Source organism: Pseudopipra pipra, chromosome 12, assembly GCF_036250125.1.
Source record: "Pseudopipra pipra isolate bDixPip1 chromosome 12, bDixPip1.hap1, whole genome shotgun sequence".
NCBI lineage: Eukaryota > Metazoa > Chordata > Aves > Passeriformes > Pipridae > Pseudopipra > Pseudopipra pipra.
Window position 1 is genome coordinate 11400056 of NC_087560.1, and position 25135 is coordinate 11425190.

Sequence of the window (25135 nt, forward strand, 5' to 3'; positions counted from 1 at the left end):
CCAGTCCTTTGAACCTCCCTGCCTGCTGCACACAGAGGGAAGCAGCTGCCTTAACTCCCCATCCAACTCCCTTTCAAAGATAAAATCCACCTCCTAACACACACAACGAGAAAGCTGCAAAAATCCAAGAGAAGGAGCAATGGCAGGAGCAGCTAACTGGAGGGGATGGCTCTCCTGTGGGTATGCTCTGCTACCTTGCTCCTCAGCTGGTCGTTCTCCTCCTTGCAGGTTGAGAACTGCTTCTTCCAGTGCTCGATGCTGGCTGCAGACTCCTGCAGTGCTGTGGACAGCCGGGCGTTGCTCTCCCGCAGCGTCTGCAGCTCCGTCTCCCACTTCTTCACATTGGATGAACTGAGAAAAACAGGATGCCATGAGGTGGTTTCACCTTCTAATCCTGTGAATCGTTATTCTTTACCTTGTATGCAAACTCATCTACCGTGGTGTGTTGGCCATTAATTTGTTGCAATAAGATGAAGAACACTCAGATATATGTAATTCCTTTTAGACTCTGCATGCCTAAGGAGAACAAAAGCCTTAATTTGACAGTCTCTGCCAAAACAAAGGGATCTACCAACTCCAGCAGCAGTGACCTGTGTGTCTGGAAGAAAAGCCCTGCTGTCAGAGGAGGCTGTAGGGTCCAGCTGGGATCCCCACCATTTGCACACAGGGGTCTCAGCCCAGTGCAGTGCATGGGCCCTGTCACCTCCCGAGCTGTGTGGCTGTGCCTCACCTTCCCTCTGCTGCAGCACAGGCTGGGGACCTGGCACCCCTGCAATAAAGCCACTCTGCACATCTGCAGATGGTACAATAATTCAGACTGGAGGATTTTAGGGCATTGACATGATCTATATTTGAATTTTTTTTTAATGCTGAGTCTTAACTATAAAAGTGTTACATAATGCTGCAGAATTAAACTACTCATTCCCCAAAGCTTTGAGTTGCAGCACAGAGCACAAGATTAGAGGGTGAATGGGAGGAAGGCTTTGACACTCCCTGTGTGCTAGTTGCTGCTTGCCTGTAGAGGTGTCTTCAGCAGGAGGAACAAGCAAACATTATGGTTTGAAATAGTTTACGCTATTAAAATGTCAATAAAGAGAGATGATGTACTTCAAATATAATATATGCAACCTTGAAATTGCTCACAGGATAACGCTGCTTATGATGCTGCTTTATTTTTTAAATATCTTTTTAAGAGTAGCTTGATCCTATTAGATTTCCTTTCCATTCACAGATACATTCATATGCAAGAGGCAGACAAGGCAAGATCCCAGTAGAGAATTATTCTATTTTAATGTCATAACTTTGCATATTGCAACGCCTGTATTTTCACTACAGCTGGAAATTACTCTTCTCAGCATTTTCAAATTATTTATCAAAGCAAATAGCAAAAAATGTGACTTCAAGGGGCTCTGTCCAGTTCAGAAACATCCCCCTAAGACTTCCAGGCAGCTTGATGAAAATATATTTCTCGCTTCAACTTTTTATGGTTGAGTTCATTCCCTTTTATAATTTTAAATATCCATATCTATTTTCATCAAAGTAAGTGTAGCAAACTCAAAGAGGAAGAAAGATTGCCTTCACATGTTATCAGCAGCAATTGCTCCCCTATGGCTTTAATGTTATTTCTGTAGTTCTAAAACTTCATGAACAAAGGGGGTTATAATAGTTGGCATCAGCAGAATAAAAGAGAGCTTATTTCTTCACAAACTGGATCAGGAATACATGAAATGGTAAATATCTCTCAACTGGATACCAGGAGGAACTTGTTAAAATCTGCTCATTCATCCATTCTGCTGCACCACTTTAAATTAATGCAATTACATTTGAATAATTTCTGTTAATATCACTAGCCATCAGATAATTACAGCACACTATTCCAATGCAATTTAGGTTTAAAGGAACTTCACCTTTGGGCTAGAGCAATTTTTAATTTATCATTCTCAGACTTGAGATGTGCCTCAGCAGGGCCACCATGTGATGCCTTCTCGTCGTCTGTGCCGTTCACACTAGAAGCTCGAGTGGAGGATGGTGTTTCACGTCCAGACTCCTGCAGCACAACACACAAACGAACACTGGGTGTCTCCTGCATCTCCTGCAAGACCACAACACCAATTTCTTTGCAATCTTGATCCCACACCACTTGGCTGAGACCTCGGCTCTCCTGGCAGAACAGTGGTAACACACACATACCCTTTTCATCTTGGCTGCAAAGCTGGTCTGTTTAAAAAGAATGAAAAAATTAGAATGAAACACAAACGGAAGTTTAAAGTGTTCAAAAATTTTTAAAGTTTTTTTTTTCCCCTGATAAGGTTGTGTTTTCTAAAGGTTGTTTGGGTTTTTTTAAGATAATGAAACAATACAGTGCACCTGGAAGCATGTAAAGCCCAAACTGACAAACAAACAAACAAACAAACAAACAAATACTGCTCTTTCAAACAGATACTATTCACACAGTGCTTGGGGCTGATCATCAACAGAGAACAAAGTGAACTACAAAGACCATGACCAAAGTCTTTATAAAATAAGTATACAAAATCAGCCGCTCAGATCGATATTTGTGGACCCCAAAAAGGAGGGTAGTTTCAAGACTAAAAGCATTCAGCATTTTTTTTCTGATCATGAATCTGAATTCCTCTCTGATCAAAATCTGTCTGACTTTTCTCCAAACACTGGCCCAGGCCAAGAATGTCTGCTGAGCAGGGTTCACTCTTACCTAATGAAATGCACATGAAAATACAGTCAGCCACATAGAGAGACTGGGACAACACTCAATTCCTTCAGTTTGTAAGAAACCCAGACCTCCCTGGACACAGAGGCACTTGGTGATAAAAGGTGTGCTGCCTAGAAAAGTGTATTGTACAGATATACAACACAAGCTTCTTCCAGCCCCTCACTAAAGCACTGCCTCTGTTCCCACAGCTTCCCATCAGCCACACCTACACAGGGAAACACTATGGCCACAAAGTCAGGCTCTCCACTAGCAAATAAAAAAACCTACAAAAGTGGATTAGACAGATGACAAAAAGAAGGATCTCGATGAATCTCATTTACTGTCTGCTGAAGCACTACACTGACTTGCTCTCCAATTACTCAAACTCTCAAACTATGTATAACATTACAAATCAAAGGATGTATAGCTTCCCCTGTTATTAAAAAAGTTATAACAGTTCAAGAACTGCTGAAAAAAATTAGATGTAAATGAAAGCAAAGGGCATAGAAGGATGAAAAGTATTCCTCTGACAATGCTAGTGTCCAGCATCTGACAATTACCTTCAGCAATCTCCATTTTATACACTTTAAGCTGGCTGCCAGAAGCTGGCACAGTTCATTAGGAAATTTAACTTTAAACTATTTATCCTGTATGTGTATAGGCATTAAAGCTAAATTACAAACCTGGGAATGATTGCTTGAGGTCTCAATTTTTTCTTGAGATCTGTCTCTTGCTAGTTTGGCAGCCTCTTTTACTTCTTGGAACTTCTCTGCAAACTGGAAAAAGCATGAAAGATATTAACTTGATTTATCTATTAAATCATTGAGATTACTATCTCTATATGGTTCACAGATCTCCAAAAGTGAACAACTAATTTTATTAATTTAAATTTTTTGGCATGAAAAAACATCTTAATTCTTTGGCAGGGAGGTTCTTTCAAAAGGAATGGGGATGTTTCTAAAAGAGGGATATCTCTGTACCTCTGGCTGACCACATTAAAACCCATAGAGGAAAAGGAGCTTTTAGTATCTCCTGGTTTATTTCCTGCCCCTCTTCTGTTTCACTTGGTGTTGATGGTCTATTAAAGATGAAAGTACAAAAGACATATGTTTGGATAAAAATATTATCAATGTCTTCTATTCCTAAGAGCAAGTCAATTAAATTAAAGAATGCAAATAAGCTCATCTGCAGAATGCAAGCAAGGGATTATCAAGACACAGGAAAAAGGAGAAGAAGGTAGATCTGAATGCATGATGGAGTCCTATGAAAACACAGCTTTTCTGGTCTAATTTTCTTATTACTGGCAAAAATAAATGCAGAAGACTTCAGAGAAAGGCTTGAATGCTTCCTGTAAGAGGGTTATATCAAACTGGGGAAGGTGAGGGGAAGGAAAGATAAAGATGGAAAAGTACAAATCCCAACCTCTGCAAGTTGTTGTAGGACATCTGCTCCAAAGCCAGCCTGGCACTTTTGAAATACAATTATCATCACAGCCAGTCAGGGCTGCAAGGCTTCAAACACCCTAAACAGTGTTTAAAGTTTTAAAAGGAGGATTACAAAGATGGAAAAAAAAAGGTGTAATACATAATTTATTTTTTAAATTAAGATGTATCCAGTATAAGGATGGGTAACTTCGTCTTTCAGCTAAAGCAGCTTGGTCTCGCTTGCCTGTGTTTTGAGAAACTTGAAATGCCAGAAAGGTAGGACATATTAAAAGTAAAAATATAAATAGATGTATTTTATTGCACAGTTTGTGAATGAAAAGATTGCCATTATATCCTTGGATAACTCAGAATACTTATGAAAAAACTATAAATAAAAGCATGAAAAAACACATCAAATTTTATAGTTGAGGAATAGGAAGAATCATTACCCACTTACTAATCTTATCTTCTAACTTTTAGATTTATGGCAGGTATTTAGCATGCTCTCTGTCAGTAAAATATTGAGACTGTAAAGACTGACAAAACAAATCTTCTCCATTTGGTCTAAAAGAAATATGGATTCATATGTGGAGGCACCAATGTTTTGTATAATACAAAAAATGGTAATTTCCAAAACACACACACACACACACACACATCAGTGTTAAATCCCATGGACAAGCACACTGTAAAAGCTGAGCGAAATTTTGGGTGTACTCTACGATCTGTGAGGATGCCTATGAATGAAGATGGAGCTCTGGAATCCAGCTGTTTTCTTTACAGCAGCTGACATTGCATATGCAAAGCTCTTGTGTGCTCTTGGATGGCAGCAGTTGCCATCTGATGGCATGTGCAGTCGCTGCACACACAAACGACTTGATTACCTCTGTAGCGCTTTACAGATCGTTAAGAACAAGCACATTTGTGCCTTAAGTGATTTAACTCCAGCTTTACACAAAATGTATCTCCTGCTGTGACAAAACAGCTATAACCAGTTGATTATTTCTAAAATATTATATCAATAGTAAGTTCTATATTTGGGTTTCTTCAAAATAGTATTAGGCTGGTTTGAGTCTGTCTTTTATAATAAATCTCTCTCTCTCTTTTACAATAAATCTTTTCATCTTATGTATGAAAAACTTATGAGGGTTCTTCACGGGCGATATGAAATGTGAAAAGATAAAAAGAATTGGGAGTGATCTATCAAATTTTATTTTTGCAGCTATCTTCATAAAGCACACAGGAGACTTCTGTGAAAAATTATGTGAGTTGAGAAGAAAAGGGCATTTTTTTCTACACTTCCGTAATAAAAAATTGTTAATCTTCAATACTAAACCAATAACGATCTCATTGAATAATAGAGTTCAGTCATGTCTGAAACACCAACAGAAGTATTTAACACATTTGCTTTTAGAAACAAGTACAAATAACTGATTTTTTTTCACTATCTCAGTAACAGATCTTTGGTTTTAAGCGTCAAAATATTACCCTTCCTTCTTATGGTTGTTACAGACATAGAGATGGTCGTAACAGAAACAGAGGTGAAAGACTGACTCCGGGTTTTGGTTACCCCTCACACTTGGAAACAGCCAGTCCATAAAGAGTTTTGCTGCAGTTTCTTAGCTAATTAATACCTGCTCGATTTTACAACAGTCTATTTTGAAAGCTACAGAGGATCACTTGGCTTGTTATGAAATTAAAGCCTTTCACTTGATCACTCTCCTGAGCGCAGCAAGGCAGTGGTGACAGCCCACACTTGTGCAGCACTACCAACTCTAATTTTTACAGGAGCACAGCAGGCGTTTCTGGAACCTCCCAGATCCCGAGGCTGTTGGAGAGTGTCAGCACAGCCACAGGGCCTAATCACTGTCAGAAACCAGAGAGCTGCTTTTTCTCTAGTAACTGATTTCTTCTGTCCCAAACATAAATAATTGACAAATAATTGGTACTGCAAAATCACATTCCACCTCCAAGATCTAAGTAGACTTTGAGCTGTCAAACCACTGCAACAAAAGGGAGTACTTTTAAAATGTGAAATTCTTAGTTAAAAGGTTAAAGAACAGTCTGTTCAGTAAATGAAAGCTTGGTAAGCATGGCTGCAAAGGGCAATGAAAGTATAAATATATGAAATCAACTTAAAAATTCATTATGCTCCTTCTCCTTCCATCTTTACTTTCCTCCACGCTTGCTGTTGGTCAGACAAAAGTCCCCAAAATTGGCAAAAAACAAAAGACTGGAGTAGGAGAAACGGCAACTGAACACCCCTCCAATAGTCTATCATGGATTATAGGGCACATCTTCCCATGCCCCAGGAAGCTGTGAGATTAAGCTGCAACATGGAAAAGATGTGCTGTTACCAACACTTGTGAAGCCTTTTAGTCAAGTGGCTGCAGCCCATGAGCAGTGCTTGATTAGGAAGCTTGGCCAGCAAAAATTAATGTGCATTGCACAGATTATTTAAAGGATGTTCAAATCTGTAGCCAGCTTGTCACAAGGTGAAATATATATATATTTAAATAGACCTTCTTAGCATTTTATACATTAAAAAGCATGATCTTGTATGCATAAATTTTAGGGTCCTGGTCTGGCATTATATTTTATGTCTCCTACTGACAAATTGTGCCAGTGCTGGATGAAACAGCTGCTCCCACCCAAAGCAGGCTCATAAATATTTCATCTCCCTCTCAGTTTTTGGAAGGCTGGGTGAGGTGACGTCCCCGTTGGGGAGAACTGCTGTGCCATGACCCACAAGGCATCTGTGCTTCTCCTGTGGTTTTCTCTAGATAAGCCCTCAGTAGGGGCAGATTGACAGATAACAAGACTATTTACCCCAGAAGTGCCCAGTAATGTGCTCTATGCCAGCCAGTGCGTTGCCAGCTCTGATGCTGGAGCAGGGGCTGCACTGTGTGCTGGAGGCAGGGGCAGGCTCTGCCCTGAACTTGCTTCCACACAGTGACCCCCCCCCACATAATGTGCACGTGTGCATATAAATAAAGTCCAGTGCTTCCCAGGTGCTGGATGCAGTTGTTTTATGATGTGCAAAGTCTGGGTTTGCTGGGTTTCTCACCCGTGTAAATCTTTGTCCGTATGACCTTGACTGACTGCAGCTCCTCAGATAGCATGTCTCCCTCAAAGCACCCTGAACGACTTCCTTAACTGCTTCAGGTGCAAAATACAGCACTACCTTCAGAGCACCAGCCCTGCCTTTTCACACCCAGACACCCCATTAATTTATTTTGATTTCTGTTTCGGTTTGGCTGTAGCAATGTTTGAATAATGTCTTGAGATCCCTCTGAGGCACAGGGTAGGAAGGGGGAAAAGGAGGGTCTGCAAGTCCTGCAAGAGGGAAAAAGGACCCTGAATAGAACATCAACTTTAAGCCCCGGGATTCTCCCAATCAATGTGAATGGTAATTAGGTTACTGGGTCACGGAATGCAGTTTTCATTAATGGTTCATGTTTAATTTGAACTGCTTTTCCCTATAGGTATGGATTAATACTTTAAGTATCTCAAGAGAAGCAAGGCATTAGAATGAGGCATTATCTTTTATTAGGCCAAGCAATATACTTAAAAATGCAGGCATTTTTAGGCGTGCTAATCTCTTCTCCTGTCTCATTATTATTCATTGTTTTCAGCAGACATTTTTCAGCTTTATTTATTTATATTTATTTTAAGCCAGGGCTATTGATCTCTGGTTTAGTGGAGTTTTAGTGTGTCCTTCCAATTCCTGACTAAGCACTTCAATTATTTCCCGTAAAACAGGCAAGTTTTAATTTATATCTTTTATAAGAGTATAACGATATTAACATAAAATGAAACTTGATTTTACTATTCCCAATACAGTTATACATCTGTAATCTTGCCACCAGCTCTGATCTTTCTTACTAATGGTTCAATAATTAAACAGGAAGCATGGATGACAAGGAGTACTTTTATCCCATTGCTTTGCATGGTAGTAATAAATCAGGTTTTCTTACTTTTTCCACTTAGGTAACTGTCAGAGTTTTGGGTTTTCTGTTGTTTTGGGTTTTGTTTCAGGTTTTTTTTTGTTTTGTTTTGGCTTGGTTTTTTTTTTTTTAGAGATCATCTCAAGCTATTTTCAGAAGTTCTCCCCTTAAGCTCCCTCTCAATATTCTGACCAGAAGAAGTCTTTCTGCTGATTTGGAAAGCTTTTCATGCAAGTAGAAAGCTATATTGTAGGCAGTGGGCTCTTCAGCAGATTATGCAGTGCGAACAGATGTGCAAAATGATCTGGAGAGAAACACAGCTGGTGCTGAGGTCCTTGTGCCCATACAACATGTTTTTCAAATTGGCTCTACTCTGGACACACGGACACTGAAGAGCTGCTTTCTGATACCAGCAATACATTTCTTCTAAGTATGTGTTTGAACAGTTTTGGAGAATATGACAAAACCTCTCTGATTAGGGTGCAAGGACCTCCAAATATACCTTGTGCCTTATTATATTATAAACCTCTCTTCTCCTGATCCAGACTCAGCATCACCAGCCCCACAGTGCACGGCGCAGGTTTAGCCCCAGCCTGCACTCAGGTACTGTGGTCATGTGTCATGTTGCAGACGTGTAATTTCAGTAATCCAGGATTAAAAATTACTATCCAGTGGTGCTAATCCTTTCATTCAGTGTCCAAAGGTTGCATTGGATCATGCTTATCTGTTACTCAAAGCAAACTATTCCCCTAGGTCCCAGTGTAATCCTCCCATATTCCCACACTACTTATTAACTACTGTGAACACCTCTTTGTCCCAGGAGTGGGGAATATGCACAAGTGAAATGAGCAGTCCTCTACACCTGGGTAAGCTTCGTAAAATGTAACCATCACCAGCACCTCATTTTAAACAACCTTTCCATGTGATTGATGGGGTGGCCTCAGCATTCCTGAAGAGCAGGTTATTGTCATGGCACCTTTGTGGACATCCCAAGTACAAAAATAATTTAACATGAAAAGTAAAATATGCTTTCCTTTAAGAAATACTTGCAAAAAAATGCATTTCTCTAGAAATTGGAAAAACTCAGTAAGACAGACTAACTAAAAAAAATTCCTATAACAATTCACTTCATGGAAAAGTCATTCTATTGCAATGTTCTGCCTTTGCTGATTTGGACACAAAAGAAACATCTTGTTCTCGTGATCCTTTTCTTAGGAGAGGACAGCAAGGTGAGAGACTGTGCCATGCCCAAGGACACCATGTTGAGTTACCTTACAAAGCCCAGTGCCAAGTAGCCATGCTTCAGGTGTCAACTATGTGTTAGATAAGTAGGGCTTTTAACTAGATGAACAAACAATCATCTCAGCTGCCTCATAAGCACTTGTCAAGACCACTAATCCAGTGACAGAGGATGTATTTTAAACTGCTGGCTATTCATAGCAAGAGGCAGCTCTAGACTTTACAAGCCTGCTGCTGTGGCCAGTCCCTGGTCCAGGGAAGTGTTTCATTAATACCAAACTCATGGCCAGGGGTTTTGTATTAATGCAGAGGCAGCTTTGTCAGCAAGCCTGGCATGAGCCCTCCCCGGCTACTCGTCCCCTGCCACTGCCACCACCCACTGCCACCCACAGACAGCGGGTAAATACAGCAGATGAGCAACTTGCTCTGCTGAAGAGGACTTGCAGAAACACCTGGGTCAGCAGATGGGTTTAGGCAACTCTTCACTAATAAGAAACGAGACAGGCTTTGCAGAAGTTCAGTGAGCCCTGGTACCTTTGTCAGCTGCTGCTCTGAGGGAAAGCCCAGCCCAAACACGGTGTTGGCTCTGCTGTCTGCCCACTGCCCGAACTTCTGCGATGTTTTAGTGAAGGTCATGTTGGGTGTGATTGTGCTGTTTATGATCACCTGTTCAAAAACAGAGCAAAAAAGAATTAAAAAGTAGAAGTCACATCAGAATATATATCCTAGCAACAATATCATCCAAAGCAATTAGCAGTCTAAATTGGGAAATTGCTGTGTTCAGAAGATTTTTCCCCGAAACAAAACAGTTTTTATCTTGTCTTAGTTCATGCAGAAATTCTGATGTTTTGTCTTTTTTTTCAAAGCACTATCATGGTCCTGCAGCTAAAAAGGCTTCAGGAACATCACTGAACTCAAAGCAACAGCAGGGTCAAGAGCTGTAAAATTACCCTGGCAGAAATGCAGATGCAAAATCTTCTTTTTGCAGCATTAGGAAGGCACACAGCTACTTCCACCACACCCCACCAGGCACCTGAGATGCCCAAGGCCTCCAAGCAGGGCATCCACCAGCAACACCTGACCTCAGATCTGAAGAGTAGAGAGGTATTTCTACATTTCTCGATTTTTCCTCAGGCCTTCACAAGTAGGATGCCAGAGACATGTCAGAAGTTAAAAACAAACAAACAAACAAACAAACCAAAAAACAAAAGAAGGAGAAGCTGATATCTTAATAGTGAGTTTAACTTGGGAAGGGGGTGAAGTGTATCACCAGCAATGCACATACAGTATCAAATTTGGGCCTCAGAACAAATATTTTGCCCTTTCACACATGTTAACTAATATCCGCTTCAGCAGCAGCAACCTTGAAAGCAACAGTAGTCCTTGTAATTAAGGAAACAGCCAAAAAGATGAAGGCTGGTGGACGAGGTCTCCAAGGAACTTAGTGGAACAGGTATAAAATGTAATCTTGCAAAAAGGAATGAGATATATGTCAGTTCATTACCAGAAACCTTAACTTTATTTTCAAGATACATCATTATATGAGTCTAGAGACTCCTTCCCCCGGAAATTAATTCATGTACAATGTTCTTTCTGCTAACAGAATAAGAACTTTCTTTAGTAATGTGTACCATCATTTCCAATATGCAAATTATGCAGTAATTAAGCCCAATCTGTGGGACAGTTTAATTAACATGATCAGGAAGTATCCTGGCAACATCATTTACTATGTATTCCAAGCAGACTTTTTCCTAAGCTTTCATTTACATTTAGCAAAAAGTGTGAATTAAAGCTACCGGAGGAAGATCCTTACTTGACTCCATCCTCTCCATGACTTCAGACCTCTGTGCTGATGCTTTCATTTGCTTTCTTAGAAATAGCTCAACTTATTTCCCTCTTGTTGCATCATCATTTTCAAATAAACATACGATTTTCCACCATTCCCTACCAATCAGTTTCACCAGAAGGATGAAAGCAGAGGAGGGCCAGGTGGCTGGTACCCCTGAAAGTGTCCTTTGCATGGGAAAAAACAGAGCAAGAAAGGGGGAGAGGAGGCTCTGCAACCAGCACTGGCCAACACACTGTACAGACGTCAGGTTGCCCAGAGAAGCTGCGGATACCCCATCCCTGGAAGTGTTCAGTGTTGGATGGGGCTTTGAGCAACCTGGTCTAGTGGAAAGTGTCCCTGCCCATGACAGGGGAGTTGGAGCTAGGTGATCTTTGAGGTCCCCTCCAAAACAAACCATTCTATGATTCTATGATCTGCTTCCAGATTCAAAACATGTTTTTGAATGGCCAATTGACAGGCAGAGGTATAAGCAAAGCTGCCCAGATGTGCTCTCCTGCAGCTAAGTTACACAACAGAAACAGCCAACATAAAATATAAGTGTGATTTCAGAGATGTAAATTAAAAGCAAATCAAAGATTTTATGGTAAGGGTTTGACAGTTCAAAGGGACTATGATGATACCAGGACGGCATGATACAGAGAGTCACAAGAGCAGGAGGAAAAGCTACCACCAACCCAGAAAAATCAGGATGCTTTCCAAAAACTTTAAAGAAAGTGCTATATGTATATTTCTTTTTAAAAAAATCTTACATCGGGCAGATGAACCACTTAGAAATGTTTAGCTTCTCAAGTTACAGAATTTAATTTAGAAGTTACACAATTTAATTTAGAAGTTATGAAATACCCAGAAATTTCAAGTCATAAAAAGTATTATTTCAGTCCTGCTGTGCCTATCAAATTAGACATCTGTGGAAGAGAAAAATAATAAAATGACCTGTTTGAAAGGCAACAGCTTCACTCACTGGTAGCTGACCCTGAGAAGAATAAAAGTCTTCCATATCTCCTACAATGATCATTGAGTAAATACAAACAGAAAAAAAACAAACCCAAAGTTATCTCAGACTACAGTTCAGTATTATCAGATGTGGTAAAAGGAATAATGAAGCCTGCAAATTGTAAACCAAGGAACACCTCACTGAGCAATGAAATATGCTCCATTAGCTGAGCACCTTACAAGTTAATCTTTTTCTATAGCCAGTGCAGAATCCAAGGAAAGCTTGTGGTGAGCACACACCTTCAAGAAACTGACAGTTCATCTGTTAAATTTATAATAAGCTGCAATTAGTGAAACTGCTTGGAAGCTGGCTCTACCTTTTTTTCCCCCTTAAATCCTCCTCTGTCAATCAGGCACTTCAGAAACACCACATTCCTACAGAGAAGTGAAAACCTAAGTAGAAGCTCGGGAGATTAAATCAGAGCTCATAGAAGCAGTTCAGAGGAGATGGATGCTGTGAGTACATCATGCTTATCCACCCTGTCTTCCTCCCCATCCTCACCCCATCTGCCTGTACATTCACTTGCCCATAAATCTGGTCATTATTTCTGAACAGAGACACTACACTGGCCAGGGGAAAATTGTGTTGGTTGTGTTTAGGAGAAAGAAAAGGTGCTATGATTTAAAAGAACAATTAAAAATGAGGCTTGCAAATGTTCCTGCCAGGTAATCTTGCCTATCCCCCCCTCATGCTGGCTCACCCTCGGCTATGTGAGACCAGAAGGACAGTGATCCCCACCACTCCTCCATCTCCTGGGCAGGCAGTCTCAGCTGGGGCAGAAGGCAGGGGAAGCATTTGTGGCCACTACAACAAGAAAGGTCAAATAAACTCGGAAAACTTTCTTTTTTTGTGAAGGTATGAGCCAGAATTTTCAAATTTCAAAGGAAGAAGGAGAGAAGGAAAAGGGCACTATTTTGCTGCAGATAGGATGAGCCCACCAGGTCTTTTCCATCTCTACCTGCAATCCAGTGTTATAATCCTATAAGAAAAGGCCACTCATCAATTCAAATGAGCTCTTATGAAAAAGCTCTGCCTTTGGTCCTCATTTGTATAATACACACACAGTGTAATTCCAGCTGCATCATAAAACGGAATAAACTTGTGGACTTTCATCCAGGATAATGGATTCAGAAGATATACTACTCTCTAATCAAATGCAATCGATCCCTGAAGTGGTTAAAAAGTTCTCCCTAAAGACAAAGAGGAGCATAATATAATAAGCACCTTACAAAATAATAAACTCATTCATCATACTGAGTTGTCTACATGTGGTTAAAAAAAAACTACCTGCCTTTGCACTCACTACACGCAAACTTATCAGATGGCAAGCATTCCTGCTACACCTGCATAAGCCAAACAAAATCTCATACTAATTTCATTTCCTTTGGGAAAAAAATGAACCTGAGAGATCTAAATTTTTATCTGAAGATGAAACAAAAGAATGTTTCCAGCACAAGGTAGCGCTCCCACAAGTGACTCCAGACATTTAGGAACACAGTGGGTATATTCATCAGATAAAGGTGAATGCAAATAAGCTGGCATAGAGCAGAACATTCATGGGCTGTAACACACCCATCCTGCTGCCTTCCCACAGAGAGAAACTGCCAAATAAATCAAACAGGGAGAGGTCACAAGACGACCTGAGTGCGTAGAAGGAGAAAAATGTATTGGCAGCTCATGCTGCTTGTAATGTATGAGCAGTGCCCATATATACAGCTGCTCTTTCTTTTAGGGGGTGCTTCAAATATTTAAAGGGCTCCACTCCCACACTCCCCGTACCACAACAGTGCAACGAAGGGGAAAAGCTGATGTGGCTCCTGAAAACACATATTCCCAAGGCACTGTCTCATTAATAAGGTGTGTGTCAGCAGCTGGAGTATAGAGGGAGGAGAGCTGGAGCAGCACATGGGGTTTGCCAGCTTGGCTCTCAGTGCACACCCTGATCTCATCAGTCTCAGCTTGCCAGGTTCACAAGAGGGAAAAGCAGAGACGAGAGCAAGCTCAGCTCCAAGGGGAGGAGAGCAGAGATTGCAGAGGGCATTTGGCAGAGCCACTGGCACAGCCCCGAGGAGGAGGAGGACAACCAACACACTGGCAGGAATTGGCCAGGACACTCACCAAAGGGGATGATGAGCCAAGTCAGCCAGCCTGGTACCAGCTTCTCTACCTAGGAAAAGACTGAAATAACAGCTATGAAGCTAATAAATGTATTGGGCAATATATTTTGGAACTGTGTTAAATTAATTGAGAAAGGGGCCCCTTATTCTGGGGCAAGAGTGCCAGATCAGGAATTATTCTGCAATTTCCCCTTCAAATTCACATCACCTGTTACTCCAAAGAGTACTCACCTCCAGAAAAGTCCCCAGACTCCAGGCCATAGGACCTACTCCTTCAGACTATATTAAGATCTCCCCATTTCATTTCCACACCTCTGAATATGTGCTTCCAGTTCCCAGCCCCTGTGAAATTTAATTTCCTCAACCCACCAGGCTGCTAATCTTCAGTAAAGATGTATCCCAGTCTAAAAACAGAATTGAAGAAGGAAAGAAGCTGCTAATCCTCTGGCCACAGCTATCACAGGCTCAGCAGGTTCTTCCAGCTCATCAAGTTGGCATGAATCAGAAGGGCTTGTGACACCGGATGTGAAGATGAGGAGACAGGGATGGATTTACAGAGAAATTCTCCTTTTATCCCAAATGTTCAGCAACTCTTTTGTGGTATTAGCCCACCTACATTTCCATGATCTGTATTATCCTCTGCACTATCTACCATCCTTCCTACTTCTGCTTCTAACATCTTTTCACCAGTATGTCACTGGTGATAAACTGCTCTTCTCATTTCTAGCCCTAGAAAGCCAGAACACACGCACACACACACATTGTTAATTGAGATAGTGGTATTAAAGGGAAAAAAGAAAGTCCCTTGCAGAGGCCACCAAACAGAGTAAAGCAGGAGAAGTACAAAGACATTCTCACAGCAGTGTAAGAACTTGGGGATGAAAGAAAGAACAGCCTTTGGTCAAAACTGAACCTGTAGTGCAGGAGGGTTAATTATAGTTGTTTTACAAATCAGGGGCAGCAGAAGTGATCAAATCTGTCTCTCCACCCTTGCTGACAAGTCTTTATAGAAGGCCATTTGAAAAAAAAAAAAAAAAAAAGCCTGGGAAAACTGAAAGTAGCAACAGCACTTGTTCCAGCTTTGCTTTATGTGCAGCACCTGACGTGTACATGGTGCTTTTCCTGCGACATGCTGGGCGTATGGAATAATTAGACTGGGAGCACTGTAAATGTACATTAAGAAGAACATTGGGATTCTCCATTTTGCTGTTCCTCCTGCTCTGCTCCACTGTTTGTGCATGACAAGGGGGCTGAGCACCGGGTAGGCAGCAGCTGGCAGGACATCCACTACCAGGTTCTTGCTTGGGTTGCCCATTTGATCCCTTCAGTGCCAGGACACCTGGCCAGCTGCCGCTTTTCAAAAGTTTCTGTTCTACACAGTTAACCCATCTGTTTCACCCATCAATGGAGTCCAAAAGCTTCCAAAACTACATCCTGTATTTCTGCAGGAGGTGGGAGTGGAAGGGACGTCTTGCAAGCCACAGAGGACTTGCTGCAGCCCTCAACATTTACTTCCCAACCTGAGTTCTCTCTGCAGAGAGGAGGCTCTCCTTTTATGGGTAAAGTCTCTCACATGCTGCTGCTTCTTGTTTTATGAGAAAAAGGGCCATTTCCAGTGTTGGAAATAATGCTTTTTTTATCCTGCATCACCTTGCATTCCCAGAAAAATTCAATGAAAAATTAGGTTTATTTTTAACCCTAAAAGCCAACAAATCAAACAAAACTCATACAATTCTTGTCCTCCTTCATGAAAAGAGATGTAAAAATAGCCCTCCCCTCCAATAAAAAGACTAATAATTGTTTTTCCTCTGGTAAAATATTTCTGTTCTAAAGCCCTCTCTGACAACCTGTCTAAATGCAACAAAAGTGGGTTCATGATTATGTGAATTGTATTAAGTAAATCTCCTGCTACACCTCTACACCTACTCCATTGCTCTCTTTTTTTCCCAAGGTAATTAACATCTCTGTACAGTTGGCTTCCCACATCCTCCACCCAGTCTAAACCTCTAAAATTTCCTATTTTTGCTTTGACATCTGACTAGAACTTTTTTTTTCCTTTTAGGCACAGCACACACATCCACCCACCCACACGATTCAAAGCACCAGCAGCTGTTTCACGAAAAAAATCTACAGCAAGGATTTTCAAACACTCTAGAACAAATTGTTATCCAGGAATTTCATGCAACAATTTAAAAAATATATAAACCAAGATGCTTGTGGATTATTCTCACATGAGAACTAAGATTCCTAACTTATCACAGAAAGGGAGAAGGATACAGTAGAGCCTCTTTATTTTTTCCTAGTGATTAAAATTGGGGCGAGGAAGAAGGTTGCTTTATCTATAATAAGAATTATAAAACTTCCCAAAGTCATATCACATTCATGCTTTGGGAGATTTAATAAAAGCATATAGTCTTTGTGTAGAGTACAACCACATCCCTAAGTGAATAATTTAAGCACTGATCATTTTCTGCATCCTTCAAGCTGTGTGGCAAGAGCTTCAGTAAAGTCTGAAGGTCCCTTTGCAGAGGTCAGGAATGGCACAACCACACAGAATCATTACAGACTCCTCTTCAGCAACCTACACACCTCGGGAGTGGTTAGCAATAGGATAGCTTACTTCCTCTCCAAAATCCAGTAAAACTGTCCCTTGGCAGGAGTAATGGCCAAGAAGGACAGGTATGTTATTTTTAGGAGATGATGGTGTCCAGGTTTCTGTTCAATAACATCACGTGGTTTCATTAACCTCTCTGGAATGTTCAGATGCCACATCATACTCATGTCTGGTGATCAGAAACGACTCTGTGTGGGGCAGTTACTTACTGAAACACTGTGACAGAGCTTTTCTGAGAAATTTTACAGAGAGATTTTAAAAAGAAAAAAATCTCCCCAGACCAAAGTTTCCCTACTTGCTGGTGAGTGGTACAGCAAGAAATCCTTAGCACAGACCTTTATTTTTGCTTTTAAATGAGTAAGAAATTTTGTTTCTGAAAAGGTTTATGCAATCTCCTGGATTTGGTTGTGTGTGATCTTTCTGGAGCCAGTGACACACACAGAACACACATACAAGTAGAAAAATGAGCCAGACAGGAACAGACAGGGGCAGATGTGCTTCTGCTCTTCTGTCAAGGATACAGCTGTTGACAGCACTTTGTTATCTTTCCTCCTAAGCTTACTAACCAGCTTCTGAAGGATTTATTTCCAGAAATAATCCAGGCAATGAAGAGAAGATTTTTCACATTTCAAAGTTAATAACTTGGAAAGAGATTAATATAGAAACATTTAAGTGAGTTCTACAGCTCTAGACTTTTTATTTTTTCTAAACCAAAACACATCCTCAGCAGGTGATCATGATTTCTGGCTGATTCAATCTCAAGGGACCCACCACATTTCCTGGCATTTACTTTGCTCCCTTTCTCAGCTTTTGACAAGCTCTTTTTTCCACCTGGAGCCCTACACCTTGTTTGTGCAAACATTTTTAATTTTTCCTTCCATTGCCAGGTCATCTGTACCTGCTGAGCCAATACAGCAGTTTTGAAATTCCCATTGCAGATAAGCCCTAACCATTTTTTTTCATCCTCTGAACACTGAAAAGACCTGTTCACACAAGTGCACCCAATGTTACCAGCTCTACCCATCTAAACTTGTCTTAGCAACTGTTGACAATCTCCTGCAGACACAACTCCAGGCAATGTACTATCCTCCTAGTTATTAAATCCTGCACCTCCCCTCAGCCTGAATTTCTGAATACTTGATATGACCTTGAGCAAATAAAGGATGATGCAAGTGGGGAGTCTCATCCTCGGCTGACGGCTCTGCCTCTCCTTTATGCTGTATTTCTTCATCACCAAATTCCAAAGAAAATGTTCTCAAGTTATTTTAAGGTCTAGAGAGAAACCAAAGCCTAAGTCACTTTAATCAAGCCAAGTAACCCTTAATACAGACACCACAAATATTTTAAGATCATCAGGCACTGTTGTTTTCCTTACTTTCATTCACTCTTACTTCAAAGATGCCTTTGAGAAGAATAAGTCCTGGTCTATGCAGCAGAAGGATCCAGTGCACACCTCAGTGGGCTCACTCCAAAAGGATACTGATCCTCATGTTAAAACATCCATTTCCAATTTCTATCTGCATCAGTCCTGCTTCAGCTCTCCCTAACCCCAACACTGACATTTCTCTCTGATACTCCACAGGCTGAACGATTTATGTCTGCACAGGACCCCCTTGGAGAATAACATTTTGGACACTTCCCACACCTTTGAGGTGCCCAACCCATCACCCCATGCAGACACCCTTACACCCCATGCCTTACATCTGCACCACAACCTGCACCCCAGCCTGCCCTGGAGCAGCAGCCTCTGCCTGGGAGCCACCAGCACCACCACTGATGGCAATTCTTCCTTGAATTGAGGGTTCTCCCTGAATCACTGATGCTAAAAAATCTGGAAGTTGCATCACCACAACACTAACACCTTTAAATTAAGTAAGAAAACAGCCATTAAAAATATTAATTATTTACTGCAAGTTGCTTCACTGTCTCAGTGAGAGACCAGTTCCAGCTTAGGTTAGGCTGGTGGGCTGTGACTCAGGCCAGGACAGATGTTCTGATCTCAATCTGCTCATCATACCAAATGGAGCAGCTGCCTCTCAGAGAGCAGTCTGATCTAGTTTCACTAGTTACAGCAGTAACAAGCCCAAAAGGGATCCCCAAAAAGCAGCTTGAGACTTTTCAGGCATCTTTTATAAAATCCTTTGGTTTAGCACTGTTTGTACTAGGACATGTCTCCAGCAGATGAGCATCATTCTCCAGCACAGGTTGGAAAATTTGAACCAGGAAAAGTCCAAAAGTCACCTGATGAGAGTGATTAAATGGCACAAAATTATTGTAAAGGCTCTAGTATGGATTAACAGTATATACACACCAGTATTTATTATCACTGCTCTGTCTCAACAGTGAAGTACTATTCTATTTTAGTCTTATATATTATATTAACTATTTGAAGTAGCCCTGTGCAGAGCCAGGAGTTGGAATCGATGATTCTTGTGGGTCCTTTCTATCTCAGGACATTTTACAATTCTATGATTATATAACGTATATATAAAATCACAAAACCACAACTAATGTTTTTACTCAATAGTCATCTCCCTAGCATAAAAGCAATGAGATGTTTCTTGTAACATGCACACGCACAGTGCACACTGGAAGACAGGATCATGCATTAAAATAGTATTTTAAACCATTTTTTCTATTTCAAAAGATGTTCTTTTCATATGGGGTGTTAATTAGCTCCATTTGTTGACTCCAGTGTCATCTCCAGTGCTAATAGTCATGCTGAAATTAGGTCCAATAGTTCATTAAATACTTACATACTACGGTAAAGAGAAGATAAAGGCCATCAAATATGCTCATATTTCTGTATTACAGTAATCAGCCAGACCAGTACTGGAAATCTTTTCTTATGACATATGAAGGTTTCTTTTGTGGACAGGTGTGGACAAGAAAGCAGAAATACTGCATCAGCGAAATCAGACCTCCAGAGGTCAAAGCCTGGACACTTTTGCAGTGGTTTACCCTAATGCAGTGTCCCCCTCAAGCTGGATGTGTCTCCTGGGCACAGTGTCACATGCTGCCTTTGGATGAAAGATCATCAAAGTGTCACATGTTGCCCTTAGATGAAAGGTCCCTTTCGTGTTGGTTCTCAGTGTCAGACACATAAATTATATTGAGCTCATACTTCTCCCCATCCAGGTTTTATGGTTGGCACACTTTCTGGGACCACCAGAAGAGATTTCCCACACAGCCTGGAAGAAACTTTGAGGCAAAAGAAGTTTTGGAGAAAAAGAAATACCCATCTCAGTTACTCGGTGGTGAAAAAAAGCTTTGAGAAAATGGAACAAAAAGTATTTTCTGCTAATTTAATCAGATTTTACTAGCAGGGACTCTCTGGAAATCATAGTCCTGCCAATGCTGCTGTCAGCAAAATAATCTTCAGGGCAAGAAGTGGGGCCTCTTGGCATTTCAGCAGGCATAGGGCAGCTGGCTGGGACCCCAGCAGCACCACACTTCTGGGATACAGCACACAGCAGTGTGACAAGCAATGGCCATAAATATAAAACTAAGGCAGGCAAAACTAGAAATCAAAGAATCTCCATTCCTTTGACAAAACACACAAATACGTTCACCCACATCTTTCCAAATCATAGCATTTAATTCAGGATTTTTCCATACACATTAAAAGAAAAGGCAACACACCACTTTGTAAGGTCACTTTTCATGTACTTTTATGTCCCTTTATCTTTGGCTACCCAAGGCTGTAAAACATCCTCTGTAGTTTCACTACAGAGGTATTAAACTTGAAAAATTAGGTAGTTAAAAAACTTTGGCATTTAAAAAAAATATGGGCATTTAAAAATAGAGCACTCTACATCACGTAATTCATCGGGTATAGGGTCAGATGAACACACACTGATAACTCTGAATGCCAGGTGAGAAGGTGATGTTTTGATTGTTTCTGCTACATGTTATCACAAATCAGATCAATGAGGTCCTGGAGGCAGTTAAATGCTGCCACACCAACGCAGACCCCTGGTGAGGTACATGCTGCCAGAAACCTTTTATAATTCAGTGCCAAAAATTTTTTAATATGTAAATTACCTAGTAGGCTTTTCCTGAGAAAGAGTTGCTATTGGTTTAGTGGCTGAATTTACGTCAATGAAATAAAAAAAAAAGAACAAAAAGAACTAACAAGATGAAGGAATTTCATCTGTGCTACCATACCCTGCAATTGTTTTCCTGTGAAAGAAAAGATTCTCAAATCTAAGAGTCACCTTTTGGCAAAGTACTCTAGGATATTTTTAACAGCTATGCCTTAAAATAATTCCTTTTCTGTGGGCAAAGAAAATGATCTGTTTTGAGTGTCTGAACACATCACTGGAAGGATTCTGAATTTCCTCTCTGTGCCTCCAGTCGTGACAACACGGAAAGCGTGGTCAGAAAGAGGTGGGTAGCTATTCAATTAGGTAGCAATTAGGACCAGTACAGGAACTGACAAAGCCAGAAATACATCAAATATTAGCAGACTTACATATCACCCCTTCTTACCTCACTAAATATCTGCTGCCACAGGCTGCTGGGGCTCTGTCCCTGCCAGCTTCATTGTGCTCTGGAAATCACACTGTCTGCTGCATATATACCATTAAATCAAACAGCTTCATCACACCCTACAATGCCCTGTATTTGCTTTGGGGAGAATTATGTGAATACTGATTGGCAAAATTTGGCCTATATTCTTGTTCTCAGTAATTGTAATTTACTTCAGAAATAGATCCACTGATTTTGCTTTCCCAGCACAGTAATTTTTCTGGTTCTCCCTTCAGTACTTTCACACACTTATGCCCAACTTAGCTACTGCTCTCCAATATTCAAGGTAATAAATTCTTAAATGATCCAGTAACTGGGAATGAGTGTCAGATGGCTGGGTTTTTTTCCCTGAAACACAGACTTTATTCCTGTATCATGTATTTACCGCAATTACTCTTGCAATCTAGTTATCTTTTAAACCCTGATTTTAATTTTTTCTAGTCATCTGTTTAAGCATCTTTCAGAGACAACTTAGGACTGGCATCTGAGATGACTCTTGCTGCATCACTTTGCTGCTGCCAACTCAGTATGTCTCACTATACGCTTTATTGCTGGCTATTTATTTTTAAGATAGCTTTACGTTCCTTGTTAACAAGTCATTTCTCAAAAGAGAAAAACGACCTTGCAATCACAAGTTCTGTAGAAATACAACATATGAACATTTGAAAATGAGGGCAGAAGATTGTTTCTGAGGGATTATATCTCCATCTGAAATGCCTTTCCCCCTTCTCTATACTGTTTGGATAACATGTATTTCCAGTTTATAAAAAATAAATAAACCCACCAACCTGGGCACTACCATGCATTATTCCTGAAGATGATAGAGGCTATTAGTCTGCATAATTTTCATACCTTTTCAAACTTTCTTTTCACCTCAAAAAGACAGATCAATGTAGGTCACTTTTAATGAGGAGCCCTGTGTGTGGCTTTCCCCACACACTGCACAGCAGTTGGGCACTTACAAGTTCATGTTCTCCCTGCACCATCCATGTATTTTGTCATTTTTCAGCAGGGCTGACTTTTGCCCACAACACTGAACACTTTCACATGGTGAAGTCTTTTGGCTGCATCATTAACTCTGAATCAGTGTATGCCCTTGCATTTTACTGTATCATTTCCTCCACCATTCATTATGCCACAGTTAGCCTCTGGCTAGAAACCTCTTAAAACGTCATGATGAAATTACTTTCCTGACAACATACAAGTCAATTACTATGTAATTAAAAGATATACTAATCTATTCCCTTGTTTGGTCATGGTATCTTGGTTAAGATCATTCAGTGCATTCTTTTATAGTACTTGTGAAATCTTTTGCTATAATGTGTAAGATACTGTCCACAGCACCTGTTTTTCTGTCAAAGACACAGGAATTATAATAGCTGCTCTCGTCTAGCTTTGCAAACATGAGGAATTAAAGTGGTACAAGCTGTTTTGAATCTAGGGTCTCCACCATGCAGTGCTTGATTCTCCAGGCATTTCAGTGGGGTTTTTTTGTAATTGGGCTGAGAGGATTTGGAAGAAACCTTGTACCTGAAGATGTACACCCTCTCCTGGCTGCCCTCCTGGTTTTCAGCATAAGACTTTTGCACATCCCTCTGCAAGGTAAGAGTTAAGCTGTCCTGACTTCACTCTGCTTCCTATCTTTACCCTACTCTCTTTCTATCCCATTTTTCTCTGCCACAATGTCTGTCCTCACCACCTCCACGTGTACCAGCCAGGCCCCCCTGTCCTTCCCCACCACTTGGCAAAGTGGTAAGGATGTGAAGGCAGTGTTGTGTTGTGCTGTGCAGCAGAGCCAAGCAGCTCCTCTGCCCTTCTGCCAGCCAGGCTCACAAAATGAGCTCCCAATATTTATACCTTTAAACACACGGACTCAGCGGTTCCCTTAATCCCCCTCTTTAAACCCATTGCAAAATCCTGCTGCTCCCCTCTGCCTTGCAGAACCCCTCCCCATCCTCCTGCACCCCAGGTGCATGGGGATGAGTGGCAAGGAGGAAATAGGGACAGGCTATGCCTGCTGGGAGAAGAGAGGATGGGGCTGAAGGACAGGGGACTGCAGAGGCTCTGGACCTTTGAGGACAGCAGAAACTGCCTGAAGAAGCCACTCCTGCCAGAATCACAGCCCATCAGATCAGTGCTGCAGCAGGAGGAAATACTCATCAGGGTGACATTACACAGCCTGCCCTGTGCTTGGCACGACAGCAGCACTAACAGGGTCCAGCAGCCCTGTGCTCCTCTGCAACTCAACACGCTGCCCAGAGTGACACGTTGAATGCTACAAGTAAAAGAAAGCTTATGCAACCAGGTAATGAGCAATATTTAAGTGAAGTGCCCTGTGGTCTTGATCACCTTAAAACATTTTTATTGTTACTATATAACATCAACGTAAGGTAAAAAAACTACCAAATTAATCCAACAGCTGCATACAAGTTGGATTTAACTGAGATTTCTTTGCAAGCCAATGTGCATTGCATATGTTTGTCTCAAATAAACTGTTAGAACAGCCCCTTTGCAGTTCAGACAAGGATGGAGAGACACACGTCCTTTGTCACCACCCTCCTCCTAGGGCCAAGTCCCTTCATTTACTTGAGCTTCAGCTTTTTTGTCCGTAAGACAGAGATAACTCCTGCCCACAGTGATGCTGTGATGCTGATCCATCTGGTATTTGCCAACACACAGAAAACTTCATTCTAATAAGTGAAACGTACAGAAAGCAGGACACCATCATCTGAAGCTGTCTATATTCTTCCTCACAGTTTTAGCCAGTTTCATTTTTGCCTGGAAAAGTAGGTCAAAACACTAAACAATAATTGGTTGAGGGGAAAAATGCAACTTTTAACTTATTTGGGCATAGTCACCAATTTTTTCCCAAATTAGCACGCTTAAAATGGACATGCAGGGTCACGGGACTCTCCAGAGGCGAGTAAGAAGGCAGCATCTCCTCTCAACCTGTTCCTTAATCAGCAAAGATTCAATACAAGAGGAATAATTTATGTGGCCAGCAATTGATTCCTGCCTGGGAGGCCCTACGGGAGAATTCAAATCATGGAACACTCACTTTCTTCTGGGACATACTAGAATGGGGGTGGGGAGTTGGGGCTGTTCCTTCTGAATGACTTTTGGACAGATTACAAAGCAAAGGCCAGATGGCCACCTTATTCTCAGCACACACTTTCCAGTCACAGCTCTGGGTAGGAGCTCTGGCTGTGGGTATACACTGCCCTGCAGCTTCGCCTGCCACATACAGTAATTACTTTGTTTTCATTAATTGCTCTTAATGCGTGCATGCACAGCCACAAATCAGGCAACCCACTGCTGCGAGTACAGCGGTTTTGGCTTGGAAAAAAACTCGCCTGGGTTTGTAAAGGCACCAGCCCACTACCACCAGCACCAGCTTCTGCCAAGCAGAGGCATCCATGGGGTATAAGCAAATTTGGGGGGGTGCTCAGCTTTCCCCAGCAAGTTGCAGGGGCTGTGTGTGCCCTCTGCAAACCGGGGCAGAGAGCTGGCATTTCTGGGAATGAGCACACCAGCACAAACAGCATAATGATGGGATGTATTAATGCTGTACCGGTGTCAATGAGACATTACCATCAATTTAAGCAGGCAGTATGGCTGATTTATAAGCCAATATATAACCAAATATAGCACAGGAGATGTTTGGAAAAACAAGTATGTGAAATAGGCATGACAAATAGAAAAGCTTTATTA

At 41.2% G+C, this 25135-nt stretch overlaps 1 protein-coding gene across 5 annotated transcripts in view; it reads right to left on the bottom strand.

Annotated features, from left to right (window-relative positions):
* The window catches only part of HOMER2 (homer scaffold protein 2), a 63994-nt gene that overhangs the window by 13179 nt on the left and 25680 nt on the right, over positions 1-25135 (bottom strand). For 3 of the 5 annotated variants that reach the window (XM_064668897.1, XM_064668901.1, XM_064668899.1), the window contains 5 exons: positions 9855-9986; positions 3394-3486; positions 2191-2217; positions 1908-2092; positions 195-351 (listed from right to left, as the gene is read on the bottom strand). In XM_064668897.1, coding sequence (XP_064524967.1) covers positions 195-351; positions 1908-2092; positions 2191-2217; positions 3394-3486; positions 9855-9986 — 594 coding nt within the window. The remainder of the gene's footprint in view (positions 1-194; positions 352-1907; positions 2093-2190; positions 2218-3393; positions 3487-9854; positions 9987-25135) is intronic. The other 2 variants (XM_064668898.1, XM_064668900.1) reach the window with 2 other exon arrangements.